The sequence below is a fragment of the Neopelma chrysocephalum genome, unplaced genomic scaffold (assembly GCF_003984885.1).
Source record: "Neopelma chrysocephalum unplaced genomic scaffold, ASM398488v2 Primary Assembly neopelma1_43, whole genome shotgun sequence".
Taxonomy (NCBI): Eukaryota; Metazoa; Chordata; class Aves; order Passeriformes; family Pipridae; genus Neopelma; species Neopelma chrysocephalum.
Window position 1 is genome coordinate 22,932,881 of NW_020897702.1, and position 13,887 is coordinate 22,946,767.

General features: G+C 43.6%; 1 protein-coding gene across 4 annotated transcripts in view; it reads right to left on the reverse strand.

The window, feature by feature from the left end:
- Window positions 1-4,943: 4,943 nt before the first annotated feature.
- The window catches only part of KLRG1 (killer cell lectin like receptor G1), a 14,373-nt gene continuing 5,429 nt past the window's right edge, over window positions 4,944-13,887 (reverse strand). For all 4 annotated transcript variants that reach the window (XM_027677635.1, XM_027677633.1, XM_027677636.1 and 1 more), the window contains 4 exons: window positions 10,138-10,230; window positions 9,255-9,406; window positions 6,554-6,657; window positions 4,944-5,584 (listed from right to left, as the gene is read on the reverse strand). In XM_027677635.1, coding sequence (XP_027533436.1) covers window positions 5,473-5,584; window positions 6,554-6,657; window positions 9,255-9,406; window positions 10,138-10,230 — 461 coding nt within the window. In that variant the 3' untranslated portion in view covers window positions 4,944-5,472. The remainder of the gene's footprint in view (window positions 5,585-6,553; window positions 6,658-9,254; window positions 9,407-10,137; window positions 10,231-13,887) is intronic.

Consider the following 13,887-nt stretch of genomic DNA (forward strand, 5'->3'; position numbering starts at 1 on the left):
GGAACTAGCAGCTCCAAGTCCGGGCAGAAGGCCAGGTGCTGGGGGAGAGAGGGAGGGGAGGGTTCCTGGCAGGCTGGAGCTGTGTCTCTTTTGGAGCAGGGCAGCAGGCCATGCAAGAGGAAAGGTGGTAGCTAGAGAAAGAAAGGGCTAACAGCAGAGGATGAGGGCAAGGCCTCCATTTCTGGCAGGGCTCCCTGTATGGAGCTGGACATGGCACTAGTCATGGAGGCTGCTGGAGGAGCAGGCGTTGTTTGATTTCCTTCAGACTGGGAGCAGGAGATTGAGCTAGGATTTGGGAAACGAGAGTGGGTGTGCCTAACCATCATTTACAGGAAGGTTCTGAAAACAAGGAATTTAAACTGTAAAAACCTTCTCCCTCCACCCACGCTGTTCCCTTTTGGTCTCCATTCCTGGTCCCATCAAAGCTAATGCCAGGAAAAGGCGCCAGAGAGTGCCTGGAACAACAAGTCATCTAAAATAACCTGGCCTTCACCCTGACAGAAACAGGGACAGTGACATGATGGGAAGCTGCCAAAAGTTCAACTCATTAACAGCATGTAACACATTAACCAGTTCCCCAGAGCAGCAGCTACCCCTACCCAGCACAACATATGTGGCCTGGGTCTTACTTTCCCTATACTGGTTGTTGTTTTGGGTCAAGTTATTGGTACATCTAGATCAAGTTATTGCTGTTTGATGGAGTTGTCCTGGTTTAATTAGGTGAAAATCTATGTAATGCACTGTGATGGGCAGTGTTGTATCACAGAGGGAAATAGGGTTTTTTGACCACTGTCTTTACCGTCTTTACCTTGGTCTGCAGTAGGAAGATCAATAGCTTTGGTAATTATTACCCTTGTAAGTGGGAGTAGAATATCTGCCTTACTTATATTTCTAATGCAAACTCCAAAGAATGGAGCTCTATGTTAGAGGATGTAAAGCATAATTTTCAGATTAAAAAGTGTGCAGGATAAAATGATTTTCTGACTGTCCTTCCCTTCTCCTACTATCATCATCAGAACTTCGGTAAGCTCAGGAACTTTGGAGTTAAGAAATCCAAGTGCAGCGCAATAACAAATCTTCATTACAGACTACATTCTGCCCTGCAGTGACCTGCATAGGAAACAAGAGGATAGTAGTGTCCAATTTCCTTGGAGACTGCAAAAAGACGGCCCAGATTTGTGCTCTTCCTTCTCCATCTGATGCCTAAAAGTCACTTTGCCTGCCCAAAAGAAATGTAACCCAGTAAAGTCTGCCTCACCCACAGAGAAGAGGATTTGCACATTGAGTGGTCAAAGCCTTTTTGAAGATTACAATTTACATTGGTTCAAACACGTCAGGAGCTGGACTGAATGAACATAAACCCTACAGCAACAAGGTGCAGAACTACACATGGCAGAGGAATGCCTTTTGTCAAATAGCCAAACAGCTCACACTGCTCCCAAGCCAGCTCCTGATCATTAGGACCTTGGTCAAAAATGTGCTCTTGTAGCCAAAAACTTAAGAGAAATTATTTCAGTCCACTGAAGGGGACAAGTTTTCAAAGGCTTGAGAATCCCAGCAGGTACACTTAACATTCACAGATACCAAACTGCCCTCAAACTGCTTGGCCTCCATCTCATTCCCAATAGCAACTTGGACCCCAGCAGCCTAATTTCAAGGGTCTCTGCATTGCCCATGTGATTCAGCTTCTAGGAGGTGGCACAGACAAGGCAGTGGCAATGAATTTTCCTGCACGCCCCTGCCATTTCTACTTGCTGTGAGTACAACTGATAAAGCAAATAGGCTTTCTAGATCTTTTTGGCTAGATTTTAAGTGCTTAAATCCTCAAGAAAACTCCCACAAGGTGCTGGCCTATCCATGAGGAGAGTGTGGTTTAGTAGCATCTTTCTGAGATTTCTCTCAGGAAATCTGAAGTTCTGTCATTTGACATAGCTCAAAGGTGCCCCAACTGTACAAAACCAGCATTAAGTATCCTGTATCTAAACCAAGAATCTTGTTTCATTTATGAATAGCATCACAGAAGTGTTGGTTGTAAGGGAGCTCTGGAAGTTATGTAGTCCGTCCTTTGACTTACACCAGGACTTCTGCCAATGCTGTCAGCTGCGACTTTGTCAAATCAGATATTAAAAACTTCCAAGGATGAAGAGCCTGCTATTTATTTCATGATGTGTTCCTGTGTTGCACTAATCTCTGGTGAAGATGTCTTTCCTTGTGTCCAGTCTGAACTCCCAAAGCTGCAGTGGTAGCCATTGCCCCACATTATATCCTCTGCCCCTACCAGGAAAATTCACGTTCTAACATCTTTGTAACTGCTCTTCAAGTATTTGTAGCTAGTTATTTAATCACTACAGCTTTCTCTTGGTCAGACTAAACAAGTCTTGCCTACCTTGTCACTCTCCGTGGCAATGAATTTTCCCGCTCCCCGTGCTCTGACCAGTTTGACAGTCCTCCTTTGGACTACCTCCAGTTTCTCCACGTTCCTCTTGAACTGGGGGTCAGCACAACCAACACAGTTCAAGTGCAGCCTCAAAAATGACATGGAGAATAAGGATTGTAACTTACCTCAATTGCTAGCCATGCTCTTCCAGTATTCATTCATGATGGCTTACAGAGTTCATACAAAAAGAACTTACTTCCAAGAAAATCAGTATGTATCAATCAACTATATCAACATGCTCTAGATAGAAGATTAAAAGCTCTGCCAAAGATACTTGTTCAACTGTTTTTCATGAAAATTAATATATTTGCTCCAAATTGCTTTAATATTGCAAAAACTTGAACCCAGAGAGAAGCTACGTGCTTTGTTGAAAGTAAAATCCACAGCTAAAAATCCTTTCCCTTCAAAGAATGCTCAATTTTTGAGGCAACCTAATATATTTATTTATTTTACATTTCCTGCACATCTCTTTGGGATGAAATTGAGAGCCCACATTTGAAGAGCTAAAGATTAACGTATTAATATATTAAAATAATAAATCATTATTATATAATAAATTATAATATGCCCTTCACCATAAAATCCTAGGGGAGGCAAAGCTGTTCCATTTTTGACAAGGTAAACTACACAAGCTCAGAGACACGCTCACCTTGCCTACACGTCATGATAATATAAGAAGCTGTTTCTTCACTGGGATTCTCTGGTAAAGTAACTATTAACTTTCCTTCTGCAGGTGCCACCACCATTTTGACAAAGTAGGCAAAGTCTTCAGCACTATTTTGTAGGACCTCGCAACTTCCTAGGAGTCAGGGATAACCATCTTTTGATAGCTGAATGGACTCTGGCACAGACAAAATGACTCACCCAAAGTAACCCAGACAATCCAAGATGAAAAAAAGCTTTCACCTCCTAGTACACTGCAGTTTACTCAGGTCTTACTGTTGCAGGCACAGTTATCAAAAAACAGACCCACCCTTGCTGGAAACATTCCCACCCTAAGACTCTCAGCTCAGTAAAGCCTATACGAGGCTCAGCAGATATCTACTTAGCTGAGTATGCTAAGATCTGTGTGTTTGTCTTCATCTGCCTTGACACTTTCATGTGTTACATCCTGTTAAGTAGATGGAAGATAATGCCACTGGTAGCTGGTAAGGGTTTCCTTCCAATTAGAATAAAAATATGAAGCAAATATAAACTGTATTGAGTCTGAATTGAAATGCTAAAGTTGGTTGTTGTACTTCTATGATTCTATTAATAAGATCTCCCCTCAGCCTTCTTTGCTTTAGAATAAACCATCCAGCTGTGTCAGTCTTTCCTCATAGATGCTGGAGACGTGCTCCAGTCCTTTCATCATCTTTGTGGCCCTCTTGAACTCTCCAGTATGTCCATGTCTCTCTTGCACTGAGGAGCTCAGAACTGCACACAGTGCTCCCAGTGTGGCTTCCCCAGTGCTTAGTAGAGGTGAATGATCACCTCCCTCAACATGTTGGCATTATTCTGTCTAATGTAGCCCAGGACACTATTTGCCTCCTTTGCAGCAAGGGCACACTGCTGGTCACATTCATTCTGATGTTCAAAAGGATTCCCAGGTCATTTTTTGCAAAGCTTTCTTTCAAGTGAGTCAGTCCCATGGTGTACTGGTGCACGGAGCTGTTCCTTCCCAGCTCCAGGACTTTGACATTCTCCTTGTTGGACTTCACGAGGTTCCTGTCAGCCCATTTCTCCAGCCTGTCTTTGCCAGAACGAACACACACCTCAGAACATCTACCATGAATCTGCTGCTTGCCAAGGTAAGGCTTAAGGCTTTCTGTTTGGGAAATCCCCATGGAAACGCTTCTGTGCACCATATCATATCTGCATAGTGAGGTGGATGTTCAGAGCAGCCCATGGTTGCTGCGTGTGCTTCAGAAGTCATTCATATGGGTTCAGCAGCCCATATGTCAGTCAAACCTTCAGACTGGGTAATAGCAGTAACTTTGTATCAGGACCAGCCACCATCAGGCAGTCCTGTCAGACTTACTGCTCTGACTGCAATTCTGGACCAAGGATAAATTGATAATAGTAAATTGAAATATAATATAAATATATTACCATAAAGAGGATAAATTGAAAATTAATAAAATTTCTCTTCCTTTGTTGGAACAAAATCTCTGTGTGTAAGAAAGTTTTCCAGATGTGTGGAAATGCAATCTACTGTCCAACCCTTAATATTCACTGTGTTTTTATGCTGTTCAATCTCTGAGCCTGGCTCTGCTCTATTTGAACTGAAAGTTCCTTTTATTAAGGATTTGTCCACTGCTTTCTCTCTCTGCAGTATGAAAGTGCAGAAGTGGGGAGGAAAACAAGTTCTTGGTTGATTCGGTTTCACACAATTAACTGTATACCTTTGACTCCTGCCTCTTGACTAGTTTGGTTAAAGTTGGCCTATAAAACACGGCCTGCAACTAGTTCCTTCCAACAGAGAGAAGTAATGGCATAGGAACACGCTTTTGGTCCAGTGCAGTACTAGAGGTTTATTTTCTCTGCTGGATTTACAAAAGCTGTAGTTGCATTTCACCCTCTTCTCTCCCACTCATAGCACTGGGATGCAAAAGGAGAGGCTGCCACTGGGAGAAATCTGTTCATATGTTTCTGTCAATGAACATCAGACTTCATTTTTCCAGTCCTTCTGATATCAGACAATGGAGATGCATGGAATGGAAATGAAATGTGATGCTCAAAACGGAAGGAAAATTGATAGCTCACCCTCAAAGATCTGAAGACACCTGTTATGATAAAGCTTCTGTTTGCTCTTACAGGACAAATAGGGAATATGTCCAATGTCTCACCTGGTCACAAACAGCAGCAATCTAACACATGCAGACTGAGAACAGATCTACCACTGAAGATAACTCACATTTATGGGCAAAACCCCACACCTTTGTGATGGTATGGAAAAGGCAAGTCATTGCTCTTGTGTGAAGCTTTGGTTTGCAGGACTATGATCAATTCATACCACTGATGAGATCGTTATGAGATGAAAATGCACATAGGATTTATCTAAGCGATTTCTCACAGATCCATGGAGCATGAAATTCACAGCTGGAGGCATGAAAACGACCTTTCATCAGGACAGCACAGTGTTGCACACGGCTGTTAGAGAGGACCCTGCAAGAGACACAGAACAGAAGTGAGATTGAGAGAAAATGCTGAGATTGTCTCCTGGAGGCAAGAAAGAAAAAAACATTTGATTGTGAAGGGTGTAGCCCAGAGGAAATAAAAGAACCCAACCTCCAAAAGGCAGCTGTTAGAAAATAAAATGTACACTAAAGAACCCACCTTCCCGCTACTACCAAGTAATTTTCTCATTGTGGAACCTAAATCAGAATGAAACATAGACATGATGCCTTGCAGTGGCAGTGATATCCACCAGCCTGAGAATGGCAGTGCTGAGTGCTTCATGGAAAGATGATCACCTCCAAGGAGTTTGTAAGAATGGAAAGCTGGATTTAAGCAGGGAACTAAATCAAGTGCCTAGAGTACTGACCTACTGACAGTGAGATCTTGGGTGAGTTTCCTTGCTGGAGAGGCATTAGAAACTAACTCATTGTCTTAACTGCCATAAAAAGGAAAGGCCAGGCAAAGTCAATGGACCAAACCATAAATGTTTTCCCTCATGGAAAATGCTGAGTTTTGTCCAAGTAGAGACTGAGCTGAAGTTAAGGTTCTGACTTGGGTTGGCACCAGCGCAGCAGCAAAGGGCTGGTTCCTCACACCCAGTGACACCAGCACTTGACAGAATTGGTGCAAGGTGGCTAAACCCAGTAAAGCTATATGCCTTTCTGACCGAGCATCTGTGTGGGTGGTGCACGTAAATAAAATCCTTTGTCTGAGCAGCTGGAGGGAAGTAGGGAGTGCAATACTAACATTAGACCTGCTTTTCACAGGTACATGCCTTTACAAGGTGCAGGGCAGTAAAAAGCAGACCATGTTGAGCTTAGTGCAGTACAGGTGACAGGAAGAAGAAAATCTGCCCAGGAAGAAAGGTCCTGAGATCTGGAGTAGGAACTCTGGGTATTGCGGAACACCAGGCAATCTGAATTAGCACTGTTGTTTTTAAAATAGAATGAAACTCACTTGGTGTAATTGGATACGGAGCCATCTTCCCAAATCCATCCAGAGCTTGTGCTGTTCCTCAGTCCAATCCAGAAACATTCTGTTTGAATACGCTTGAACAGATCCTAGAAATGATGATGAATTACCAAGTGACTAACGACTAGTGAAAGACAAGCAGAGAATGGAGGTCAGGATACGTAAAGAGAACAGAAAGCAAGATACATCCCTTTGCCTGATTGTTCCTTAAGTGGTTGACAATACGCTTATCCACACCTTCTATTCAGGAAGATCAGCCTTGCAAATCATGTCTGGAATAAAAACTATGTGTACGTTCACAAGGAAGTAAGCATGCTTTCAGCATCCTGGGGAGATTCTTCAAAGGACATTTCTCAGGGCAATATATACGAAACAACTGTTGTCAAATATGCAAGTTGAATATGAGTGCCCTGGCAGCCAGGAGAGCCAACCATGTCCTAGGGGGCATCAGGCAAAGCATCGCCAGCTGGTCGAGGGAGGTGATTGTCCTGCTCTGCTCTTCACTGGGGCGGCCTCACCTCGAGTCATGTGTGCAGTTTTGGGCATCAAAATATAAAAAAGACATTAAGCTATTAGAGACATATAGAGGAGGGCCATAAGGTTGTTGAAGGGTCTGGAGAGGAAGCTGTATGAGGAGCAGCTGAGGTCACTTGGTTTGTTCAGCCTGAATGAGACCGAGGGGAGACCTCATTGGAGCCTTCAACATCCTCACGAGGGGAAGTGGAGGGGATGGTACAGATCTTTTTACTCTCATGACCAGTGACAGGACTCAAGGAAAAGGCATGAAGCTGAGCAGGGGGAGGTTTAGGTTAGATATCAGGAAAAGGTTTTTCACCCAAAGCATGGTTGGGCACTGGAACAGGCTCCCCAGGGAAGTGGTCACAGCACCAAGCCTGTCTGAGTTCAAGAAGTCTCTGGACAATGCTCTCAGGCACATGGTGTGATTCTTGGGGCTGTCCTGTGCAGAGCCAGGAGCTGGACTAAATGATCCTGATGGATCCCTTTCAACTCGGCATATTCTATGATTCTATGAACTGCACCTCAGTCTCCTAGAGTTTCCTACACACTTTATGTAGGAATGTTTGCTATTAGAATTAATATTAACCCTCTACCATGGAGCTAGCTAGCAAGCTAATACAAAGTATTAACAATTACAGGTAAAATCAGGGCAGGGAAGGGCAGGAAGTGCAGGCACTGACAGATGCGTAACAAACCCAGGACCAAAGCTCTTCAAATTTTATACAAACATTCCTCTTATTTTTTGCAATGTTCATTTCCTTTTGGCTAAATTTTAACTCTTGTTTATTGTTAAAAGGTGAAGCCTGCAACAGGAACTTAGCCCTGAAGTAAATCCCCTGCCCCCTCCTTCCCTCCAAAAAAAATAAAAGACAAAGCCAGGAGAGATAAGTTTGTCTTGTCCACCTTTGCAAGGAAACCAAAGAACAGCAACCTTTCAGTTGTATGGCTGGGCTCCATCCTTATCTCCTGCTGCCATAACAAAGCTTCAGAGAAGACATCTTCACAGAGAAGCATTAACAAAGCTAGCTTGGTAAAGTCGTGGAAATAGGAGCAGCTTGAGGAACTACTTGAGTGTTGCTGGTGGTTTAGAGGTGACTCCGTTTCCCTGGCACACAGAGGTTGAGCAATCACAGCCCTTGCTGCATAAGGCGTGGATAGCTAGGAAAGTCTCACTTAGATGGGTAAGTCTGAGCAGGGATAATGGGTAACACTCAAGCAGCAGAGATGGTAGTAAGAAAGCAGCCAGACCAGGGAGGCTTTCTTTATGCAGAAAAACGGGTAATCTGGGGAAGATGCCTATTTCTTAAGAAGTCCAGATTTGTCTAAGCAAATGTGAGAGCCTGGTACATACTCCCAGTCAAGCAGAGACCTGGCTTTGTAAGCCCCCACACAACATCATACAATGCAACTTCTGTCCAGGGACTGGAAGCTGTCCACGCTCATTGGACCCAAGCTAATAAGCCCTGGCTTGCGCAAAACCAGATCGAGGCTTCTGCTCTACTTAAGCAGATGTGCCTCAGTGCCCCAGTAATCAGCACTACCCCTTTCTTTAGTGACCATACATGCCCTGCCCACGGTGGGCACCTGCAGTGGAACAGATGGTTCCTCCTTTCACCAGCACAACTGAGGTATTTTGGCAGAGACGGGAAGTAAGCATTGAAAACAGACTGAGAAAGAAATATCCATGCACGAACACGGGGAATTGCATGGGTCACTGAGCAGGAGGAGCTGGAGCAGTTGCAGGGAGGAGAAGCATAGCTTTTGAAAAGGAAGCATTCCTTGAGAGTGGGGACGTACTGGTTTGTGAGCGATGAATACGTGACTGCCTAGTGTCCCAGTCATTTCCTGTAATCACTCAATCAGCCTTATTGAGGATAGGAGGGGAGGTGGAGAGGAGCAGTGGAAAAGGTTGTCTCCTAACATTCTTCATAGGATGATTCTGAGTAGCTGACGGTGACCGTCATGTCTCCTTTCTTCCCTTTGCTTCTCTGCTTCCTGCAAACTTCTAAGGTGTATACTGAAACTGGCAGTGCGCTGTAACATCAGTCATAAGTCCTTTCTCTCATTTAAAGCCAAAATATTGCTGAAGTGACAACACTGCTTGGATGTCAATCACTTAGTATCTGCAAGGAAATGGGAGATCCTCAAAGACTAAGAAAATCATTACCATTTCCCAGATATCACTGATGACCAGGAGATGAGCTCCCTGTGACCAGCAGGATACCTGGCTGGAATTCCAGTCCTTCTCCTCCTTGGAGAAGGAGTAGCAGCTCCCTCTGTAGGCCACCCACTCTTCGGGGCAGTGTGGGTAGGAGTCATCTGTAAAAGAAGTCAAAATACTAGCTTTTCTCTATCATTAACCAACCGAAATACATTTGTCAGTAAGGACCTACTGAAAACCAACTCTTCTGGACAGTTGCAATGCAGAAAACACAAGCATCTGAAAACAACAATGCACAAACACAGATTCTCTGTGCAATTTCCAAATCTTCTTACAATAGTCACGTGCACACTGATGCTGGTGCAAGCACACGCACACACCCACACACACCCCCACACACACACCCACACACACACCCCCCCCAGGTTTCCACTGAACTACTCAGACATCCAATATCTAAAATTGGCTCTCTAAAAGCAGATTACACTCTGTGGGTACACTGTGATCATGCCACACATGAGGTGAATGGATTTTAAGCAGATAACAGTAGGCTCCTCCACATGTTCTAGCACCTTCTGCATGCATGCAGAAGTGTTACAGACCTTACACATTTGTTCTACAGTTTAACACTATAATTACAGCTGGTAAGTCTATAAAAACTTTACAATATGTTTCACTGGTTTTTGCCACAAGATCTGAAATGGGTTGCCTGAGGTCTGCACAAGGAATATATTCTTCAAAATATTCTGGATAGGCAGTGGGTACATAAGGCTGATAGAAACCTAGAATAGCTTCTGGTTTAACCCTGTATAATGGAGCTCCTGTACTTAGATGAGTCTCTAGTCCTTTGCTTTTGTTGCTCATTCTCAGCAGTGCCTTGTGCACTTACTCATCTTCCAAATCAAAGCAATCGCTAGGGAGGTGCTCAGTATCCCAAAGCCTATAGTCAAGCCCAGAACAACTGCTGACCACAGATGGGGAGCTGTAAAAGAGAAAAGAAATCACAGTGAACAGGAGACACATGAAATCTGACCATGGTTTTACATAGTTTGCTTTGTCCAGGGCATTTCCATAAAGAACTGAACTCTTTAGAGCAACACTGTCTACACTCTGCACATGGCTGACATCACTCTCACTGTCCAGCCTATCTGGGGTCTCCCCATGCCCCTGCCCACTGGCCCAGGGTCACATTTCAGCTGGGCTTGGGAAAATCAGTCCCTGCCTGAGCTTCCCAGGAGGTGCCCATCTTCAGATCAGCCACAGCTCTGCCCCTTCCTGGCCACAGAGACAGCTGGTCCGACCCCTGTGGTGGCTGACCCCAGAAGAGGAAGCACCTACCACAAGTCAGCTGGAGCCCCCCAGGCACCATGTGGAGCCTTGTGCTGGCAGAAGCCTCCCAACAAACCCGCCCCTGCCTCAGCATTGAAGCTTGGGGTGGAAACACAGAGCTGTATTGCTACAGCCACCATGTTCCAGCTTAAATGTAAAAAGAAACCCAAAGCTTTTCCCCCAGCTCTTTCAGCAACAGCAACAGGTTTAATCTTAGCATCCTGTTCACAGGCTTAGGCACATGGTCATATTACATCTTCCCAGGATACTCCCAAGTCAGTTCTATGTTCTCATCTGCCTCTTCCATGGTGGGGTGGCAGGGTGGGAGAGCCAGCCTTGAAGAACTTGGGATGTCTGTCCCTCCACAATTTCACCACCACCACCTGCTGTTCAATTGCTGCCAGTGGCAGAGGATGAGTCCTTGGGGCAGCCTCCACTGTAGTCCAGCACAGCTTCCTTTCAAAGGGCTGGTCAGGACTGACATGTAGAGATCTATGAGAAATAAATAATCTGGTTTTATTATAAGCAAATGAATTTAGTGGAAAACAGAAGGGGGTGGGGTTTTCTTTTTTTCATTTAGTTCCAAGGGTTTTTTTAGGTGTATCGTGAAAGTTGTAAGGTGGAAGGTCCTGTCTGGGCCTGATGCCAGGGAACCTTTGCGGCCGGGAATAGGGAAAAGTGTAAAAATAAAAATGTACCCTCTGCGGCATGGTTACCCATTATGTGTGGAGAAATCATCACAAATCAATCAAGAGGGAGGGTAACACCGCCTCCTGAGTCCAAGAAATTATCTTTTAAGGTGAAAACCCTGGAACTCACTGAATATGTAACAGCTTGTGTAACCAAGAGAATACAAAAGGTGCGTGTTTCAAACGGCTGGTGTGTTTCTAGGCCTATGTGACTTAGGATTGCACCCAGCACTGCAATAAAGAACTTCTTGCTGCATTTTTCCTTGTCCTGCAGGTATTTTTGCCATTTTCTTAAATTGAAAGCAAGGATTTTTCCTACAGATCTGCTCTTGTCCAGCAGGACATGTTAACCTCCAGGCTGCATGTTGCTTTCCCATTGTCATCTCCTGCAGCTGGGTTTGACCTGAGAGGCATTCACTTTCCATAAAACATTTGAAATTCCAACATTAAAATCTCCTCTCACTCCAATTGAGGAAAGGATGACACTGCCACAGATTAATTCCAGGGGAGTTTGGTTTGCTTCTTTTATTAACCTCAATATGATAGCAGCACAGACAATAGGACTTTCTAAGAAGCAGTAAATGTGCAGTTAACTTGTGTACTACATCCTGCTCTTGTGATGCTCCAGAGCCTTCTACCCAAATCCAGCAACAAAGTCCCCATTGGATCTCATGAAATTTGAGGTGCTTCTCTCTTGGTCACGTCACAAGACCCAAAGAAACACACTTGATCTCCTGGTGGAGGCTGAAAACAAATGCATATCATGTATCAAGAATAGCGTGGGAAAGACAAAGAAAGCCAGCGCTAAAACAGAGGGGAAAGGGACTTCACTTAAAAAACAAGAATGTGTCCTTTAAACGTTGAAAGCTTTGCCAAATACAGAAAGTAGACCTAATCAGTAAATTAATAAATAGTAATTCATTTTGATCTTGAGCAGTTTGCAGGCTCACTAATGTTAAGGCCATTTTCTCATTTTTAGCAATATATTTAGACCTGCAATTTTGGCTAGAAAAAGTTTCTAAGTTAACAAGAGAGAGCATGAAGGAGTTTTGTTATAAGCATCATTCTTTTGGTATAGAGACCTGTTCTAAGATAAAGGTTTTGTCGTGTTTCCTGAAGCTTGTAGGACTTCTAGCTGCCCAATCATAGTTAAAAAAATTACATTTCTTTTTTTGTAAACTCATTATTAAATAACAAAACTCCACCCCTTTTCAGTTACAAAATACAGAAAGACTTTTCAGTTACAACGTACTCCTTGGCTTTACACAAGGAGACAATGGGAGAATTAAAGGACTTGGACTGAGTCTGGAGCTTGAACTTTGACTCTGCTCTCTATTCCTCTTGTAAGGTCATGTTTGTATCTCTGGTGACTTGAGTTTTGTCATCAGAATAAGCCTCAAGAGAATGTCAGCCTGAGGATAAGGGATAGGGTGGAGATTCTTCTCTGCAGATTGCAACTGAAAACTAAGTAAAAGGGGATAAATATCTGTTGAAACATATCTCTTGGTTCTGAGATCATATTTCTGAGGATTTGCACTTGTTTTCCTTCCTCTCTTGCCTCTCCAAAGAAGCTATCTCCTGGATCCTTCAGATAACTGTTAACTGATTTTAGGGAAAACTACTGCCAGGACAAGGCTGGGATGACAGTCTGTGAAACGGTTAATCCTTAAATGTCAGCATCGAGCACCCAAGTTGGTGCCTCTCGGCAATGAATAGAGCAGTTCTCTATTGTTTTAGACCAACTGCAGAAAAAAGGAAATGACAAACACATCAGCCAGGCTAACACTGTCTTAAGTGAATGCTGGACTGACATTTTAGTACTGCAGCATATCTAAGACTCTCTGGAAGCCAAACAGAAGACAAAACCAGGGCAACTCTTCGTTTTTGAGAAGTTCATAAGAGCCAAAACCTGTTTGTTTAATCAGACGACTGATCTATACGTCCGTGATAGCATGCCACAGAGATGACTACAAAGTGAGCAAGGGTGTGCATTTGAACAGAGAAACAATGCCTGAGAGCACGTCTCTCAAAAGTGATAGAGGCAGGGACAGAGTTGAATATAAAGATCTTCTAAAGAAAGGTACTTAAACTGAGCTCCTTAGGGACCCCTTGCATGCTGAAGAGAGTTGAGAAATAATCAAATAATATACACAGAAAGTGTGTTCAAAGATCAGTTTCCTTATTTTAGGCTCTCTGACTTTAGCTCAAAAAGATGAGGGTACATAAAAGACTGTGAAAAGGAGGAATATTAAAAAGAAAAATGCAAACATCTCAAGAGATGTCACTGTGTTTTCAGATGAAAACACGTGCAAAAGCAAGACTGCTTTTCAAGAAGATCAAGTGTGAGTACTAGAGAGAAACTTGGGGGTTTCCGTGCTGGCTTTGTTTCCATAGCACAGTAAGTGACCAGGCAGCAGTAACCACCACAGGTATATGCAGTTATTCTGACCAGAGCATAGAAATCTTGTATCCCACAGTAAGAGCCCCTCTGCTGTAACAGCTGTGAAAAAAATTAAGGTGAACCATCAGTGTTGCAGCCAATGCAACACAACTCATCTGAAGTTTACAGGCATTTCATAGAATCATAGAATCATAGAATCATAGAATCATAGAATCATAGA